The sequence below is a fragment of the Triticum urartu genome, chromosome 6A, assembly GCF_056163025.1.
Source record: "Triticum urartu cultivar PI428250 chromosome 6A, HENAU_Tu73, whole genome shotgun sequence".
In the NCBI taxonomy this organism is placed as follows: domain Eukaryota; kingdom Viridiplantae; phylum Streptophyta; class Magnoliopsida; order Poales; family Poaceae; genus Triticum; species Triticum urartu.
The window spans coordinates 399,951,378-399,968,119 of record NC_141878.1 but is presented as its reverse complement, the minus strand read 5'-3'; the positions used below and the strand labels follow the sequence as shown (position 1 = coordinate 399,968,119).

Here is a 16,742-nt window from a genome sequence, read left to right as displayed (position 1 = left end):
TAATCCAGGTCTCCCTCACCGTCCTTGACAATCCAACCCCGACCAGCAGCTTGGGCGGAACTGTGAAGAAGGTTAGCTCCTGCATGGCGATGTCGCCGGGATCCTTGCTGCTTGTCACCTCCATTTCTACCTTAATGACATTGGTCCTGCCTTTGGGCTCCCCCGGCGGGCCGTTTGCCCATAGCTTGGCCACGTAGTGCGGCAGTGGGGACGCCCCTGCTCTGATGTAGACGACTGACACTGCGATAGGCGCGCCGATGTTGAGCACGTCGCCGACCAAGAAAACATGCGGCCGTCCTCCTCCACGAACAGCAAGAGTCATGGCTCCGACAGTGGCACTTGCAGCTGGAGCACCTTGCCATACTAGATCCTGTGCACGAGCATGGCATGCACGGTGCTGATGTGGTGGGAGAGCACCGGTGGTGGGATTTTGTAGCCGTAGACGGGCACGGGGCATTTGTAGGGCGCGAGCGGACACACGCTCTGGTGATCAGCGAGCTTGTGGTAAGTGACGTAGAGCCCATAGCCTTCATGCGGACAATCCACCCTCACCGAGGAGAGGATGGCGTCCACCGCCGTGTTCCACACGTCAAAGCCACCGCCGCGCTCGCACTTCTGGCACTGCCGCTGGTTCCCAGGGCGCTCGACGCGGCAGTCCGCGCAGGCCAGGTGCCCTCCCTTGCACTGCACAAATCAATCGAACAACACATCAATCAAGAAACCTTCACCTTGCTCGATCAGCCAAACGGACGAGGTGTATTCGAACCTCATACACTGGAGGCTTCAAGGGGCAGAGGCACAAGGGGCAGTGGAGCAAGGTGAGGTCCATCTAGACCATAGAGATCTCCATCATGGGGTCCTGTTCCATCGGCATGATCTCGCCCTCCTCGTGCACAACCATCTCTTGCTTTAGGGCCGGGGCATTACAAAACTTTACCATCACATATTCATACTACTTCAAGGTGCATTAAATCAACACATGCAAGTATCAAAAGGAAATCACGACATGCATGCATGCGTTGTAATTAATGCATCGTTAAATGCAAATTATTGAAACATATCGAGTGAGGTGCTTTTATGTGTCGCGTCAACTCGTACAACAATGAGAAGTTTGATTACAACGCCCTCTCCCTCGTGGGCTGAGCTCCGGTGCGTTAACTGCACCTGCCTTTGGCTGTATGATAGGTGGGCCATCCACCTGTTGGGCCCACCTATCATACACGCAAAGGAAGGAACATTAAGTCAATGAAGTTGTGTCCCTCCCTCGCCCATGAGCGTGGTGGCTGGCAAGACTAGGAGAAGCTTTCTCTACACGCTCTCCCTCCCGCACGTAGTGGACATGGAGCAGTTCATTCGGTGTCAGATGGCCAGAAGCATATTTTAGTACTCCATCATTGTTCAACTTCCCGAAGAGGCGAAGAGCCAAGTGCAACCCGGCCACTCGTGTGGCAGTTTCATGTGTAGAGTAGTCTAGAGTAGCATGTACAGTGCCTCTAAGCTTAAAATCGTTGGGGTCGGATCCATGCTATGAGGCCGTCTCGAAGCATTTTTTGATTAAAATAATATTCTGGCCCTACCTGTCATCCTGGTGATTATAGTTTGCATGCTCATCTGGTCAAGGCAGGAAATATATAGTTTAATTTGTGGTGGGGTAAATGTTAGAGGTTGCAGTAAATATATTGTACACTTCGGGTCTTTTAGCCAAGTTTAGAGTCAAGCATGTGGGCCCAGTGCTATGATGTGCCGCGTCAACTCGTACAACAAGGAGAAGCTTGATTTTACTACTACACGCCTTCTCCCTCGCCCATGCACGCGGTGGCTCGCAGACGAGGACATGCTTTTGCTTATACTACAACAAGCTATCCCTCCCGCACGCGGTGGACGGACATGCAGCAGTGGATTTGATACTGTAGAAGTAGTAGTAACATCATTGTTCGTCTTCTCGAAGAGGCGAAGAGCCAAGCACAACCCGAACATGGCAGTTGTGAACGCTCGTGTGGCAAGCTTTGTGTAGGGGTGGGGCGTGGTGCAGAGCCTTGGAGCACGCATATAGCCAGGCTCTTGCATGAGACAAAATTGTTATGTGAGCCCACTATTATAGTACTTGCTAGTATAGCCCTGTAAACCGGAAAGGAGTATAGTATTTGCCTTTCTAGAGATGTCAACAAGTGACTAGATGATAACCCACAAGTATAGGGGATCAATTGTAGCCTCTTTAGATAAGTAAGAGTGTCGAACCCAACGAGGAGCTAAAGGTAGAACAAATATTCCCTCAAGTTCTATCGACCACCGATACAACTCTACGCACGCTTAACATTCGCTTTACCTCGAACAAGTATAAAACTAGAAGAACTTTGTAGGTGTAACGAGATAGGTTTGCAAGAATATAAAGAGCACGTAAATAAAAACTAGGGGCTGTTTTAGGTAAATAAGCAATAAATTTAGTATAGCGAGTGTGGAAAAGTGGTGGTAGGAGTTGCGAAATTGTCCCTAAGCAATTGACTACTTTACTAGACCGATAACAAGTTTTATGTGGGAGAGGCCACTGCTAGCATGTCATCTCTCACTTGGTATTCTATGCACTTATGATTGGAACTATTAGAAAGCATCTGCAACTACTAACGTTCATTAAGGTGAAACCCAACCATAGCATTAAGATATATTGGTCCCCCTTCAATCCCGTATGCATCAATTTCTATGCTAGGTTGAAGCTTCTGTCACTCTTGCCCTCCAATACATAGTCCTATCAACATACAACTAACCCTATGGTGTGATCCACGCGCGCTCTCATATGATGGGCACCAAAGGAAAGCAACATAACCACAAGCAAATTAAACCAACCATAGCAATTCACCAATTATCGATAAGACAACGAAAATCTACTCAGACATCATAGGATGGCAACACGTCATTGGATAATAATATGAAGCATAAAGCACCATGTTCAAGTAGAGGGTACAGCGGGTTGCGGGAGAGTGGGCCGCTGTAGATAGATGGGGGAAGGTGATGAAGATGTTGGTGAAGATGACGGAGGTGTTGGTGTAGATTGCGGTGATGATGATGGCCCCGACGGCGTTCCGGCGCCACCGAAAGAGAGGTGGAGAGAGAGAGAGCCCCTTCTTCTTCTTCTTCCTTGACCTTATTCCTAGAAGCGAAAAGGGTTTCCCCTCTGGTCCATGGCCTCCATGGCGGCAGAGGGGCAAGAGCCCCTCCGAGATTGGATATGTCTCTCTATCTCTCTCTATTTTTGCGTTCCTGATTCTGGCCATTCACCGTTTCTTATATTCCCGGAGATCCGTAACTCCGATTGGGCTGAAATTTTAACACGATTTGTAACCGGATATTGGCTTTCTTGTGGCGAAAGAAGGGCACCAACCGCCTTAAGGGGTGGCTACGAGGGTCAGGGGAGCGCCCACCCCCCTGGGGCGTGCCCCCTACCTCGTGGCTCCCTTGGGCATCGTCTCGCGTTGATTCTTCTTCCCAAAAATCACATATATTCCAAAAAAATCTCCGTCAGATTTTATCCCGTTTGGACTCCGTTTGATATGGATTTTCTGCGAAACAAAAAAAATGCAACAAACAGGAACTGGCACTAGGCACTGGATCAATATTTTAGTCCCAAAAATAGTATAAAAAGTTGCCAAAAGTATATAAAAGTTGTATAATATTGGCATGGAACAATAAAAAATTATAGATACGACGGAGACGTATCAGCATCCCCAAGCTTAATTCCTGCTCGACCTCGAGTTGGTAAATGATAAAAAAGATAATTTTCGATGTGGAATGCTACCTAGCATAATTTTGGTCATGTAATCTAATCATGGCATGAATATAAAGACACAAGTGATTCAAAGCAATAGTCTATCATTTGACATTAAGACAATAATACTTCAAGCATACTAATAAAGCAATCATGTCTTTCCAAAATAACATGGCCAAAGAAAGTTATCCCTACAAAATCATATGATCTGGCTATGCTCCATCTTCACCACACAAAGCATTCAAATCATGCACAACCCCGATGACAAGCCAGGCAATTGTTTCATATTTTTGATGTTCTCAAACCTTTTCAACTTTCACGCAATACATGAGTGTGATCCATGGATATAGCACTATAGGTGGAATAGAATATGATGGTGGAGGTTGTGTGGAGAAGACAAAAAGGAAGAAAGTCTCACATCGATGCGACTAATCAATGGTCTATGGAGATGCCCATCAATTGATGTAAATGTGAGGAGTAGGGATTGCCATGCAATGGATGCACTAGAGCTATAAGTGTATGAAAGCTCAAACTGAAAACTAAGTGGGTGTGCATCCAACTTGCTTGCCCATGAAGACCTCGAGAATTTGAGGAAGCCCATCATTGGAATATACAAGCCAAGTTCTATAATGAAAAATTCCCACTAGTATAAGAAAGTCACAACATAGGAGACTCTCTCTATGAAGAACATGGTGCTACTCTGAAGCACAAGTGTGGTAAAAGGATAGTAACATTGTCCCTTATCTCTTTTCTCTCATTTTTTATTTTTTTTATTTTTTTTATTTTTTGTAGGCTTCTTTGGCCTCTCTCTCTCTCTTTTTGGGGCTTCTCTGGCCACTTTTATTTTGATAACCTCACATGGGACAATGTTCTAATAATGATGATCATCACACTTTTATTTAATTACAACTCAATACTAGTAAAAATATGACTCTATATGAATGCCTCCGGCGGTGTACCGGGATGTGCAATGATCTAGCGTAGCAATGACAACAAAAAATGGACAAGCCATGAAAACATCATGCTAGCTATGCAAAGCAATATGACAATGATGCTCAAGTCATGTATATGAAGATGATGGAAGTTGCATGGCAATATATCTCGGAATGGCTATGGAAATGCCATGATAGGTAGGTATGGTGCCTATTTTGAGGAAGATATAAGGAGGCTTATGTGTGATAGAGCGTATCATATCACGGGGTTTGGATGCACCGGCGAAGTTTGCATCGACTCTCAAGGTGAGAAAGGGCAATGCACGGTACCGAAGAGGCTAGCAATGATGGAAGGGTGAGAGTGCGTATAATCCATGGACTCAACATTAGTCATAAAGAACTCACATACTTAATGCAAAAATCTATTAGTCATCAAAACAAAGTACTACGTGCATGCTCCTGGGGGGATAGATTGGTAGGAAAAGACCATCGCTCGTCCCCGACCGCCACTCATAAAGAAGACAATCAATAAATATGTCATGCTCCAACTTCGTTACATAATGGTTCACCATACATGCATGCTACGGGAATCACAAACTTCAACAAAAGTATTCATACAATCCACAACTACCCAGTAGCATGACTCTAATATCACCATCTTTATCTCGCAAAACTATTGCAAGGAATCAAACATATCATATTCAGTTATCTACAAGTTTTATGTAGGGTTTTATGACTAACCATGTGAATGACCAATTCCTGTCATCTCTCTAAATAGATATAAGTGAAGCAAGAGAGTTTAATTCTTTCTACAAAAGATATGCCCACGCTCTAAAAAATATAAGTGAAGCAAAAGAGCATTCTACAAATGGCGGTTTTCTATGTGTAGGGAAATAGGCAATCCAAACTTCAAATGATATAAGCGAGGCGCATGAAGCATTCTATAAAGCCATACTCAAAAGATATTAGTGAAGTGCAAAGAGCATTATATAAATCAACCATGGACTATCTCAAACCAGTATGGTGCATCAAATAAAATTGAAAACTAAATGCAAAAGACGCTCCAAGATTTGCACATATCACATGAACGAAACAAAATTGAAAACATACCGATACTTGTTGAAGCAAGATGGGATGCCTTGGGCATACCCTAGCTTGAGCTCTTGCCTCTCCTCCTTCTCTTCATATCGAGACCTCCTCGATCTTTGATCACTTCATCCACACAAAACTCAACAGAAAGCTTGGTAAGATCAGTTAGTATACTAAAGCAAATCACTACTCAAAGTACTGTCGCAAACCAATTCATATTTTGTTTTTGCATTTTAGCTACTGTAATATAACTTTTCCATGGCTTAATCCACTAATAGAAATCGATAGTTTCATCAAAATAAGCAAACTATGCATCAAAAACAGAATCTTTCTTAAATAGGACAGTATGTAGTAATCTGAACAATCACCATACTTCTGGTACTCCAAAAATTCTGAAACAATTAGGAAAAATAAACAATTTGTATAGAAAGACAGTGCAAAAAGTTTCAGGACCGTTTGATGATCCAGTAAAAAATGTAAAATCACGCACTACAGCCAAAGTTTCTATTTTGCACCGCACAAACCAACAAGCAATGTAAACATCCTAAAGGCAAATCTTGGCACATTATTTTTATTTTTAAACTTTATAAAAGCACACAACAGAAATAAATGACTCTCTAAAACTTACGGGTTGTCTCCCTGGTAGCGCTTTCTTTAAAGCCATTAAGCTAGGCATATAGTGCTCAAGTAATGGATCCACCCGGATCCCAAGGTATATCAAAGCCAATTTTAATTAACAATGATTTGTGATTTATTAGTGAGTACAAAGTAACATATATCATGCAATAAGAAGTCTAACTCTCTTCCTATGCATCGGCATGTCATAAAAGAACAATTCATGCACATATAGTAAAGGCCAATGCATAGTATAAACAGGTTCTTTCAATTTTATCATATTGGAAACATGGAGAGGCGGAGATGTAGTTCCTCTCTCATAATAATTGCAAGTAGGAGCAGCAAGCACATGCATATTATATTCATCAAAATTATCATGTGCAATGGTAAAATGCAACCCATCAATATAATCCTTAATAAGGGCAAACTTCTCCGATATAGTGTAGTCGGGAGAATTCAAAAAGATAATAGGACTATCATGCGTGAGTGCAATAGCAACAATTTAATGTTTAACATAAGGAACTATAGCAACTTCAGCTCCATAAGCATAATTCATATTGGAATCTTGGCCACAAGCATATCAAGCATCATCCAAAAGGGATATTTCAAAAGAATCAACGGGATCATAACAATCATAATAGCAATCATCCTTCGATAAGCACTAAGGGAAATTAAACAATGTATGAGTTGAAGAGTTACTCTCATTAGAAGGTGGGCATGGGTAGCTAATCCGCTCTTCCTACTTTTGTTCTTCTGTCTCCTCATCATCTTTTTCATCCAATGAGCCCACAGTTTCATCAATTCCTTCTTCCATATACTCCTGTAAAATATTAGTCTCTTCTTGAACAGCAAAGGAGTCCTCAATATATGGTTTAACATAGGCATTAGAAGCATAATTATCATAACAATATTTAAGTATGGAAAAAATTTCAGATTTGTAAAGAGTAGCATCATACTTTCCAATCAAAGAAGCAATTTCATAAGCACCGTTAAAAGCAAGAAATTCTTCAATTTGTTGAACATCATAGTAATTTTAAACACCCTTAGCATACGAAGATACGATTCCATTATCACTAAACTCACATTGGTAGGGAAGGTGTTTCTTAGGGTCTTCAGAACAACATGTAAAATCATATATTTCACATAAATTCCAAGCATAGCATTGCAAACTATGAATTTTATCCAGTAAAAGCTTCCCTTTTTGAGATAAGCGGTGTCGCACATAACAAGCATGATCATCTAAAGATTTGCCCTCAACTAAGCTAGTTGGGGTTTCAGCACGAGCACATAGGTATCTAAGATGATCCAAGTAAAAAGCTTCAGTAGTGTGATAGATTTTGATTGGTTCTTCAACCATTGGTGTAGTAGGTACAATTAATTTTTTGGTATTTTGCGTTTCCAACCCATAACTAAAGATAGAAAACAAGAGCACAAAATAAAAACTACTTAGTGATAAAGCAAACAAGCACACACGAGAATATTCACCCCACGCTATAACTCCTCGGCAACGGCGCTAGAAAAAGGTCTTGTGTAGGATCGAAAGTATGTCTAGAGGGGGGGGTGATTAGACTACTTGACCAAATAAAAGCTTAACCTTTTCCCAATTTTAGTTCTTGGCAGATTTTAGCTATTTTAGGACAAGTCAAGCAATCATCACATAATTCAAGCAAGCATGCAAAGACTATATTGGCAGCGGAAAGTAAAGCATGCAACTTGCAAGAATGTAAAGAGAAGGGTTTGGAGAATTCAAACGCAATTGGAGACACGGATGTTTTTCCCGTGGTTCGGATAGGTGGTGCTATCCTACATCCACGTTGATGGAGACTTCAACCCACAAAGGGTAACGGTTGCGAGAGTCCACACAGGGCTCCACCCACAAAGGGTAATGGTTGCGCGAGTCCACACAGGGCTCCACCCACGAAGGGTCCACGAAGAAGCAACCACCCACAAAGGGTCCACGAAGAAGCAACCTTGTCTATCCCACCATGGCCATCGCCCACACAGGACTTGCCTCACTAGCGGTAGATCTTCACGAAGTAGGCGATCTCCTTGCCCTTACAAACTCCTTGGTTCAACTCCACAATCTTGTCGGAGGCTCCCAAGTGACACCTAGCCAATCTAGGAGACACCACTCTCCAAGAAGTAACAAATGGTGTGTAGGTAATGAACTCCTTGCTCTTGTGCTTCAAATGATAGTCTCCCCAACACTCAACTCTCTCTCATAGGATTTGGATTTGGTGGAAAGAAGATTTGAGTGGAAAGCAACTTGGGAAATCTAGAGATCAATATTCATATGGTAGGAATGGAATATCTTGGTCTCAACACATGAGTAGGTGGTTCTCTTCTCAGAACATACGAGTTGGAATGGTGTATGTGTTCTGATGGCTCTCTCCTCGAATGAAGAGGAGGTGGAGGGGTATATATAGCCTCCACACAAAATCCAACCGTTACACAGTTTTCCAATCTCGGTGGGACCGAATCAACAAACTCGGTCGGACCGAAAATGTAAACCTAGTGACCGTTAGAGATTTTCGGTGGGACTGACATGCAACTCGGTAGGACCGATATGGTTAGGGTTTGGGCATAACGTAATCTCGGTGAGACCGATTACACAAACTCGGTGAGACCGAATTTGGTAATTAGCTAACCAGAGAGTTGGTCAGGCAAACTCGGTGGGACTGATTTGCTCTTTCAGTGAGACCGAAAAGTTACAAAGGGGAAACACTGAATTTACATTGCAATCTCGGTGTGACCGATTCGCTCTTTCGGTGAGACCAAAAAGTTACGAAAGGGAAACAGAGAGTTTGCAACCCATCTCGGTGAGACCGAGATCCCTATCGGTAGAACCGAATTGCTAGGGTTTGGCAGTGGCTAATGACAAGTGAAACTCGGTGGTGCCGGATAGGAAGAATCGGTAGGACCGAGTTTGGCTTAGGGTTTAGGTCATATGTGGATATGGGAAAGTAGTTGAGGGTTTTTGGAGCATATCACTAAGCACATGAAGCAAGAGGCTCATTAAGCAACACCTCATCCCTCCTTGATAGTATTGGCTTTTCCTAAAGACTCAATGTGATCTTGGATCACTAAAATATAAAATGAAGAGTCTTGAGCTTTTGAGCTTGAGCCAATCCTTTTTCCTTAGCATTTTGAGGTTTCCACTTTCACATCCATGCCATGCCAATCATTGAGCTTTCCTGAAATAATCATCTTGGAATAGCATTAGCTCAATGAGCTATATGTTGTTATGAATTACCAAAACCACCTAGGGATAGTTGCACTTTCAATCTCCCCCTTTTTGGTAATTGATGACAACATATAGATCAAAGCTTCGACAAATGATAATAAGCATGAAATATATCGTCGCTTTGAGAACTATGTGATAAGTAAGAGCTCCCCCTAAATTTGTGCATATTTAAAATTTGCTTTGGACTGCAAATGCACAAGGAGTTAGAGTCATGGGTTACTCTTCCATGTCACATACATCTTGGTGGAGCGCTTAAAATGATAAGAATGAAATACATGCACTCATCACCAAGAATAGTGAAAGATCACATAAGATAGATAAGATAATAGCATAGCAAGCATTAAGTGTAGCTTATGATCAAGCACATGATCATCAATGTCTCACAAATAATGACGTAGTATCTCAAGCACTCAAAAGCAAACAAGTTTGAAAAACCACCAAATAAAGCAAGAGAGAAAAGCAACACTCTCTCTCTCGAAGCCAATGATCTATAAATTTTTCTCCCCCTTTGGCAACAAGTTACCAAAAAGTTCCTAGAAAATGCATAGTACTAGATCGACGCTCAGGCTTGATCTTCTGGTGGTGGTGGAGTCCGGATCACTCCAAGGACGAAGGCTTCTGTAGACGCTGAAGTAGACGCTGGAGTTGGAGCTGAAGTAGATGCTGGAGCTGGTGGAACTGAGGCTGTAGCTGGTGCTGAGGTGGTGGCTCTTGTGTCAGCAACTGGCACGGCAGACGACCTCAGACCTCGTGGCACTCTGGCAAAGGCATGAGTGGTAGTCCTGCCTCTCCTCTCCTGCATATCATCTTGGAGCTGCTCCACTGCAGTCTGAATCTCCGTTACCTTGACATCCAAGTCATAGAACTTTTGTTCCATGATTCTCTCTAGGCTTGCCTGGTTTTGAGTTAGGGTGGCTAGTCCTTGCTCAATCCGTAGGCTGGATGCAATCAGGTAACCAAGCTGCTCTTGTTTGGTCTTCAAGAAATACTCAGATGCCTCCTCTTGAGTTGGCATCTTAGCAGCTTTCTCCTTCCTTGCCTTCTCCTTCTTTGCGTATGCTTGGGCAGATGATGGCTCGTTCTCAGTCATGACAACTCGATTGTCCTCAAAATCTGGATGGATGGGCAGGTGTTCCTTGTCCAATAAATATATGCCCGTGCCCATCTTGGAGTTAATGAGCTCCTGGATCTGAGGGGCATATCCGCAACTCCTCTTCTGATCTGCTGCAGTCCTTTTGATAGTTTCCACTATGAGGCTCATCACCTTGAACTTCTGAGGCACATCAAATACATGTAGCAAGTTGATAGCATGGCCTCTGATCATCTTGTGATCTCCAAACTTGGGCAATAAGGTGTGCCTCAAGATCCAATTGATAGTTGGCAGCCCTGACAGAAGGTAATGCACAGACCCAAATTTGAAGGTGTCAAGAGCTTCATTGGGAATTTCCTTGTACATATTGGACATAGAGTTATGGTCCATCTTCTTCTTGGCATATATGTCCAAGTCATCATCATGCTCCTCTGGGGCATTAATGATCTGTGCCCACTCAGCAACTGTGGATTGGTACCTTGTACCCTCAGACATCCATGTGATCCTCCCATCTAAATAAAAATGTGTTGTGGAGTAGAACTTCATTATAAGCTCCTCATTCCACTTTGTGAGCTTCTGCCCAACAAAGTCAGCTACTCCACAAGCTATGAAGCTGTCTTGCACTCCAGGATAGTGCTCCTCATTGTCCTTGATGTACTGCCAGTCAAACCATCTCATATCACAGACTATTGGCTTCTTATCAAGCAGCACTGTCTCATAGAAGTCCTGCTGTTCCTTAGTGTGGAACCTGTAGTCAATAGCAGTCCTCCTCCTTGAAGCATACGGGTCTGCTTCTCTCCACTTCCTCAGCCCTGAATCTCTCCTAAGCTTCATGTCCTCAGCCACAGGATGCGCATCGTTGTGATCTGGGATCTTGGGCTTGGGCTTTCTCAGAACTTGTTCTTCATCCTCTTCTTCAGCAACAGTCTCAGGCACTGGGGCCTTGTTCTTCTCAGCTGCAGGAATGCTCCTTGTATTCCTCTTTGGTTTTGGCTTGGAGGCAGCTTTGGGCTTAGATGCAGTAGCCCCTGATCTTATGGCATCACCCATCAGCTTGGGTGCCTTGGGTGCTGGTGCAGCTACCTCTTCTTCCTCTTCCTCTTCCATGATGGAAGCCTTTCCTAGCACTCTGGCTACGGTCTTCTTGACCCTTTCCTTTCTTTTCTTTCCCTCAGCAGCAACCGGCTCTTTAGGTGCAGGCTTCTCAGTTGAAGATCTTGCCTTTGACATGGGCTGCCTGCCTGCTGGCCTTTTGATTTTCAGCCCTGGCTTTGTGCCTTGAGCTGGCTCAACTCTCTTTGATGTGGCCTCTTCCTCTGCCACATAATCTTCATCTTCGGAATCAGAAGTTCTCTTCTTCCTCTGTCTGATGGCAGCTTTTGGCAAATTGCTAGGGGTGCTCCTGCTGCCCTCATCTGAAGAGCTGGAGGGACTAGTGCCCTCACTCATGTGCACCTACTGCTCTGACATGTTCTGGCTGTCACTTTGATCAGACATGCTGCAAGCTTTGACTGCTGACCCTGTGAACAGTTTATAGATGAGGTAGAAAAGATGAGCATCACAAAATGCAGAGATTTTTGCAAAAGAATGATCCAAAAACTTAGTTTTAGTTTCCCACTGAAATCATCTCGGATCTACCGATTTTCAAACTCGGTGATACCGAAGCAGTTTTGGAACCTAAACTAGTGAACTCGGTAGGACCGAGTCACAGTTCGGTGGCACCGAGACTGCTAGGGTTTCACAGAGTTCCAAAATCGGTCACACCGATAAGTAATTCTCGGTCAGACCGAGTCTCACTTGTGCAATGGCATAAGCCAAATCGGTGGGACCGAGTATTTCAACTCGGTGGGTCCGAGATGGTTTCGGCGGAAACCTAACCTTAAAATTTTCGAATCAAAGCTAATCTACGGGCGTATTGACTGGATAGGAGTGTTTCAATCGTGGCAAGAATCATGAAGAACACAATGTGCTAGGAATCGGACGGGGAATAGCACTGTGATCGAATCCATACCCTAGTTTGGCGGAGACTCGCTACGGCGGCAACGGCGAGGCAGAATTCCCGTTGACGGCGACGGAGACCAGCGACTGGAGGCGGCTGGCGGCGAGAAGATGATCCGGAGACCACGTTGGCAGAGCAGGCTATCGCGCGGGCGAAGGGGTTCGGAGAAATTTCCAAATTTTGCCCGTGACTATATATAGCCCGACCCTGTCGGTGTGACCGAGTGGAACAACTCGGTGGCACCGAGATTCATAACTGCAGGCATTTACTGAAACTCGGTGTGACCGAAATGTTCAAATCGATTGCACTGAGATCAAAAACCTAGATCAACTTAATGATCTCGGTAGGACCGAAAGTGGGGTATCGGTCAGACCAAGAATCATAAAGAGATTTTGGAAGTTTAAGTCTATGACGAATCGGGGACTCCGAGCGCTCCTCACACAGAGTGGTTCGAATCTGACTTGATCAAATTTTGTGATGCAGCATGAATAGAGTTTGAGACGAGAAAAGCATAGATAGCTAGAGGAGGTACTTAGGCATTCTTGTCCATCCACTTGGCAAAAGAAAATAAAACCAAACAATCAAAACAACAAGTGGATGTCCTCGAATGAGCAAAATATGCAACCAGCATGCTCACACAATAAGATGGCAAATGAAATATGTGGCAAGGCATGCACAACCAATTCTAGCATCTATCAAGCAATTTGCAATGACAAGGTCATCTATATACGAGTATATTGACTTAGGAGTCAAGTGAGAGCACTTGATCATAGGTCATACTCATCGTTTAAGCTCAAGTGGGGTTACCACTTTTACATAAAGCATTGTTGTGTTCACATCTTTAGAGTTGCTTTAGCTCAAGTCTTAGAGTAAAGCTCCCCCTAGATGTGATATCCCCCCTAAGAGGGGTGAACTAACCTTGGGTTTTGTCGATGATGACTTCATGTAGATGTTGAAGATGTGGATGCTCAATGTTGATGTAGATCACTTGGAGCTATCCATTTGAGTGAATTGCACTTTCAATACCTACATGGGTTAGTCCCACAAGGAACAAACAAGGATATCCATAGACATAGAGTGATGCACACAAAAGATGATGTCCATGAAAAAATTTAGGTTACCTTGTCCCTTGTCTTACCAACAAGAGGGTTTGTGACTCCTTGAACTAGTGCAAGATGTGGAACTTGATTGCACTTGTTCTTTCCAAAATGATAAGAGTGAAGTATGTTGGCGGAGTCACCCTCAAGAACTCTCTAGTTCTTCTTCTTTTGGATCCACATCATCTTGATGGGAATCCTTGGAGTTGTAGTCATACTTGATGAAGTGGAACTTGAAGTAGTCTTGGGAATCCACTTGACTAAGGTCTTAGGAGCTTCTTCAAATGCGTCAATTTCCTCTTGAAGCTTGTCCTTGCCTTTTTGCCTGTAGTCTTGTGGTGGAAGATCATCTTGAGCTTGTGTCCCCTTGAAGGAAGTATACTTCTCTTGTTGAGGAACAAACTTTGTCTTGGGGTATTGATCTTCTTCCCACTCAACTCCATTTGCATTGAACTTTCGTTCAAAACCAACACCTTGATTCTTCCGGTGCATTCCTTGCTTGCACACAATTTCCTCGAATTGCTTACTCCCGGCAAGGCTTTTGTACACTCCTTTCTCTATAATTCCCTTCAATAAACTATTTTCTTGCTCAAGTGTAACTTGGCTAAGAGAATCATTAGTGGAATCAAGAGAACTACTAGAAGCAACAATATTGGATTTATCATGATCATTGTTACTGCTAGAGGAAGAATCTTTCTTGTTCTTGTTACTAGACTTGACTTGAGGCATGTAAGTGGATAAGAGTAAACGCTTGGCAATGTAAGAAGAGCTTTTCTTGCGGAGATCATCATTGATTGCTTTTAAGAACTCATGCTCTTGCTCAAGATTGAGCTTTTCAAAGCGTAATTTCTCATGAGCTCTTAAAAGTTCTCGATGATCTTCGAAGATAGTTTCATGAGCTAACTTAAGAGTGTTTAGTTCTTTAGTTAGAGCCTCAATCTTCTCCTTATCATTGTCATTCGTTTTATCTTGATTAGCATATTTAATTGACGTTTCATCATAGTATTCATCACTAGAGTTGTCAACAAGCAAATCATCACCTAACAAGTCATCTTCATCACTATTGAAATCAACATACTCGGGGTGTGTTGCCTTAGGACCTTTGGCCATGAAGCATCTTCCAATTCCTTCATTTGGTGAGTCAAATATGTCGTAGGAGTTGGTTGACACAAGTGCTAGACCGGCAACACCTTCATCTTGAGTATCTTCGGAGTCGGAGTGATAACTTCTCTCGGAGTGGCTGTCGGAGTCAGAGCCGGATACCCATTCACCAACATGAGCTTGATGTCTTCGTCTTGTGTAGCTCCTTGACGATTTTTCCTTCCTTTCCGAATCCTTGCTTCTCCGTGAGTATCTTCGTTCATAACGATCATCTCTACTCCTCCTCTCTCTTGGTGGTGATTCTTTGCTTCTTCTTTTTGGAGAATCTTCTCTTCTCTTGTAGGGAGCCATACACTCATTGGAATAGTGTCCGGGTCTTCCACAACTATAGCAGTTTCGCTCTCGACTAGAAGATCTTTTGTCATTGTAGGACCTTGACTTGAAGCTTCTATTTTTGCTTCTACTCTTGTAGAACTTGTTGAAGTTCTTCACCATTAAGCTCAATTCTTCATTGAAGTCTTGTTTCTCACTTGATGATGTAGGGGCTTCACATGAGGCTTTATAGGCACCACTTGATTTGTTGTGAAGTTCCTCTTTATCCTTAAGTGACATCTCATGAGCAACAATTCTTCCAATCACCTCCGTTGGCTTGAGATCTTTGTAATTGGGCATCATTTGGATCAATGTGCACACGGTATCATATTTTCCATCCAAGGCTCTTAGAATCTTCTTGATGATGAATCTGTCGGTCATCTCTTCACTTCCTAAGCCGGCAATCTCATTTGTGATGAGAGCAAGCCTAGAGTACATTTCAGCGACACCTTCACCATCCTTCATCTTGAACTTGTCAAGTTGGCTTTGAAGCACATCCAACTTGGATTCCTTGATGGAGTCGGTACCTTCGTGCATATCAATCAACGTGTCCCAAATTTCCTTTGCATTCTCAAGACGGCTGATTTTGTTGAATTCTTTGGGGCACAATCCGTTGAAGAGAATATCACAAGCTTGAGCATTGTATTGCAACATCTTCAACTCATCCGCGGTAGCTTCACGGTTTGGTTCTCTCCCATCAATGAAGTCACCTTGCAAACCAACACACACAATAGCCCAAACGGCGGGGTTATGTCCAAGAATATGCATTTTCATTTTATGCTTCCAACTAGCAAAATTATTACCATCAAAGTAGGGACCTCTACGGTGGTAATTTCCCTCACTAGACACCATACTCTCCTAGGTTGTGAAGCAAGGCTATGACCACCAAAGCTATGGAGATCAAAGCAAATGGAGACCAAAGCTCTGATACCACTTGTAGGATCGAAAGTATGTCTAGAGGGGGGTGATTAGACTACTTGACCAAATAAAAGCTTAACCTTTTCCCAATTTTAGTTCTTGGCAGATTTTAGCTATTTTAGGACAAGTCAAGCAATCATCACATAATTCAAGCAAGCATGCAAAGACTATATTGGCAGCGGAAAGTAAAGCATGCAACTTGCAAGAATGTAAAGGGAAGGGTTTGGAGAATTCAAACGCAATTGGAGACACGGATGTTTTTCCCGTGGTTCGGATAGGTGGTGCTATCCTACATCCACGTTGATGGAGACTTCAACCCACAAAGGGTAACGGTTGCGAGAGTCCACACAGGGCTCCACCCACAAAGGGTAATGGTTGCGCGAGTCCACACAGGGCTCCACCCACGAAGGGTCCACGAAGAAGCAACCACCCTCAAAGGGTCCACAAAGAAGCAACCTTGTCTATCCCACCATGGCCATCGCCCACACAGGACTTGCCTCACTAGCGGTAGATCTTCACGAAGTA

The 16,742-nt window shown here is 43.4% G+C and overlaps 1 protein-coding gene across 1 annotated transcript; it reads right to left on the bottom strand.

Moving 5' to 3' along the window:
- Positions 1-363: 363 nt before the first annotated feature.
- On the bottom strand, positions 364-829 carry LOC147965394 (uncharacterized). Its single transcript, XM_087530441.1, has 2 exons — positions 767-829; positions 364-684 (listed from the first exon to the last, which is right to left on the bottom strand). The coding sequence occupies exons 1-2, from the start codon at positions 827-829 to the stop codon at positions 364-366; spliced, it is 384 nt and encodes a 127-aa protein (XP_087386567.1).
- Between the last annotated feature and the right edge of the window lie 15,913 nt (positions 830-16,742).

Excerpts from the sequence above, each read along its gene's own strand:
- LOC147965394 (XM_087530441.1), bottom strand. The coding sequence starts at position 829 with ATGGACCTCACCTTGCTCCACTGCCCCTTGTGCCTCTGCCCCTTGAAG. Across the intron at positions 685-766 it reads TGAAGCCTCCAGTGTATGAG|TGCAAGGGAGGGCACCTGGC; the intron begins GTTCGAATACAC and ends TGATTTGTGCAG.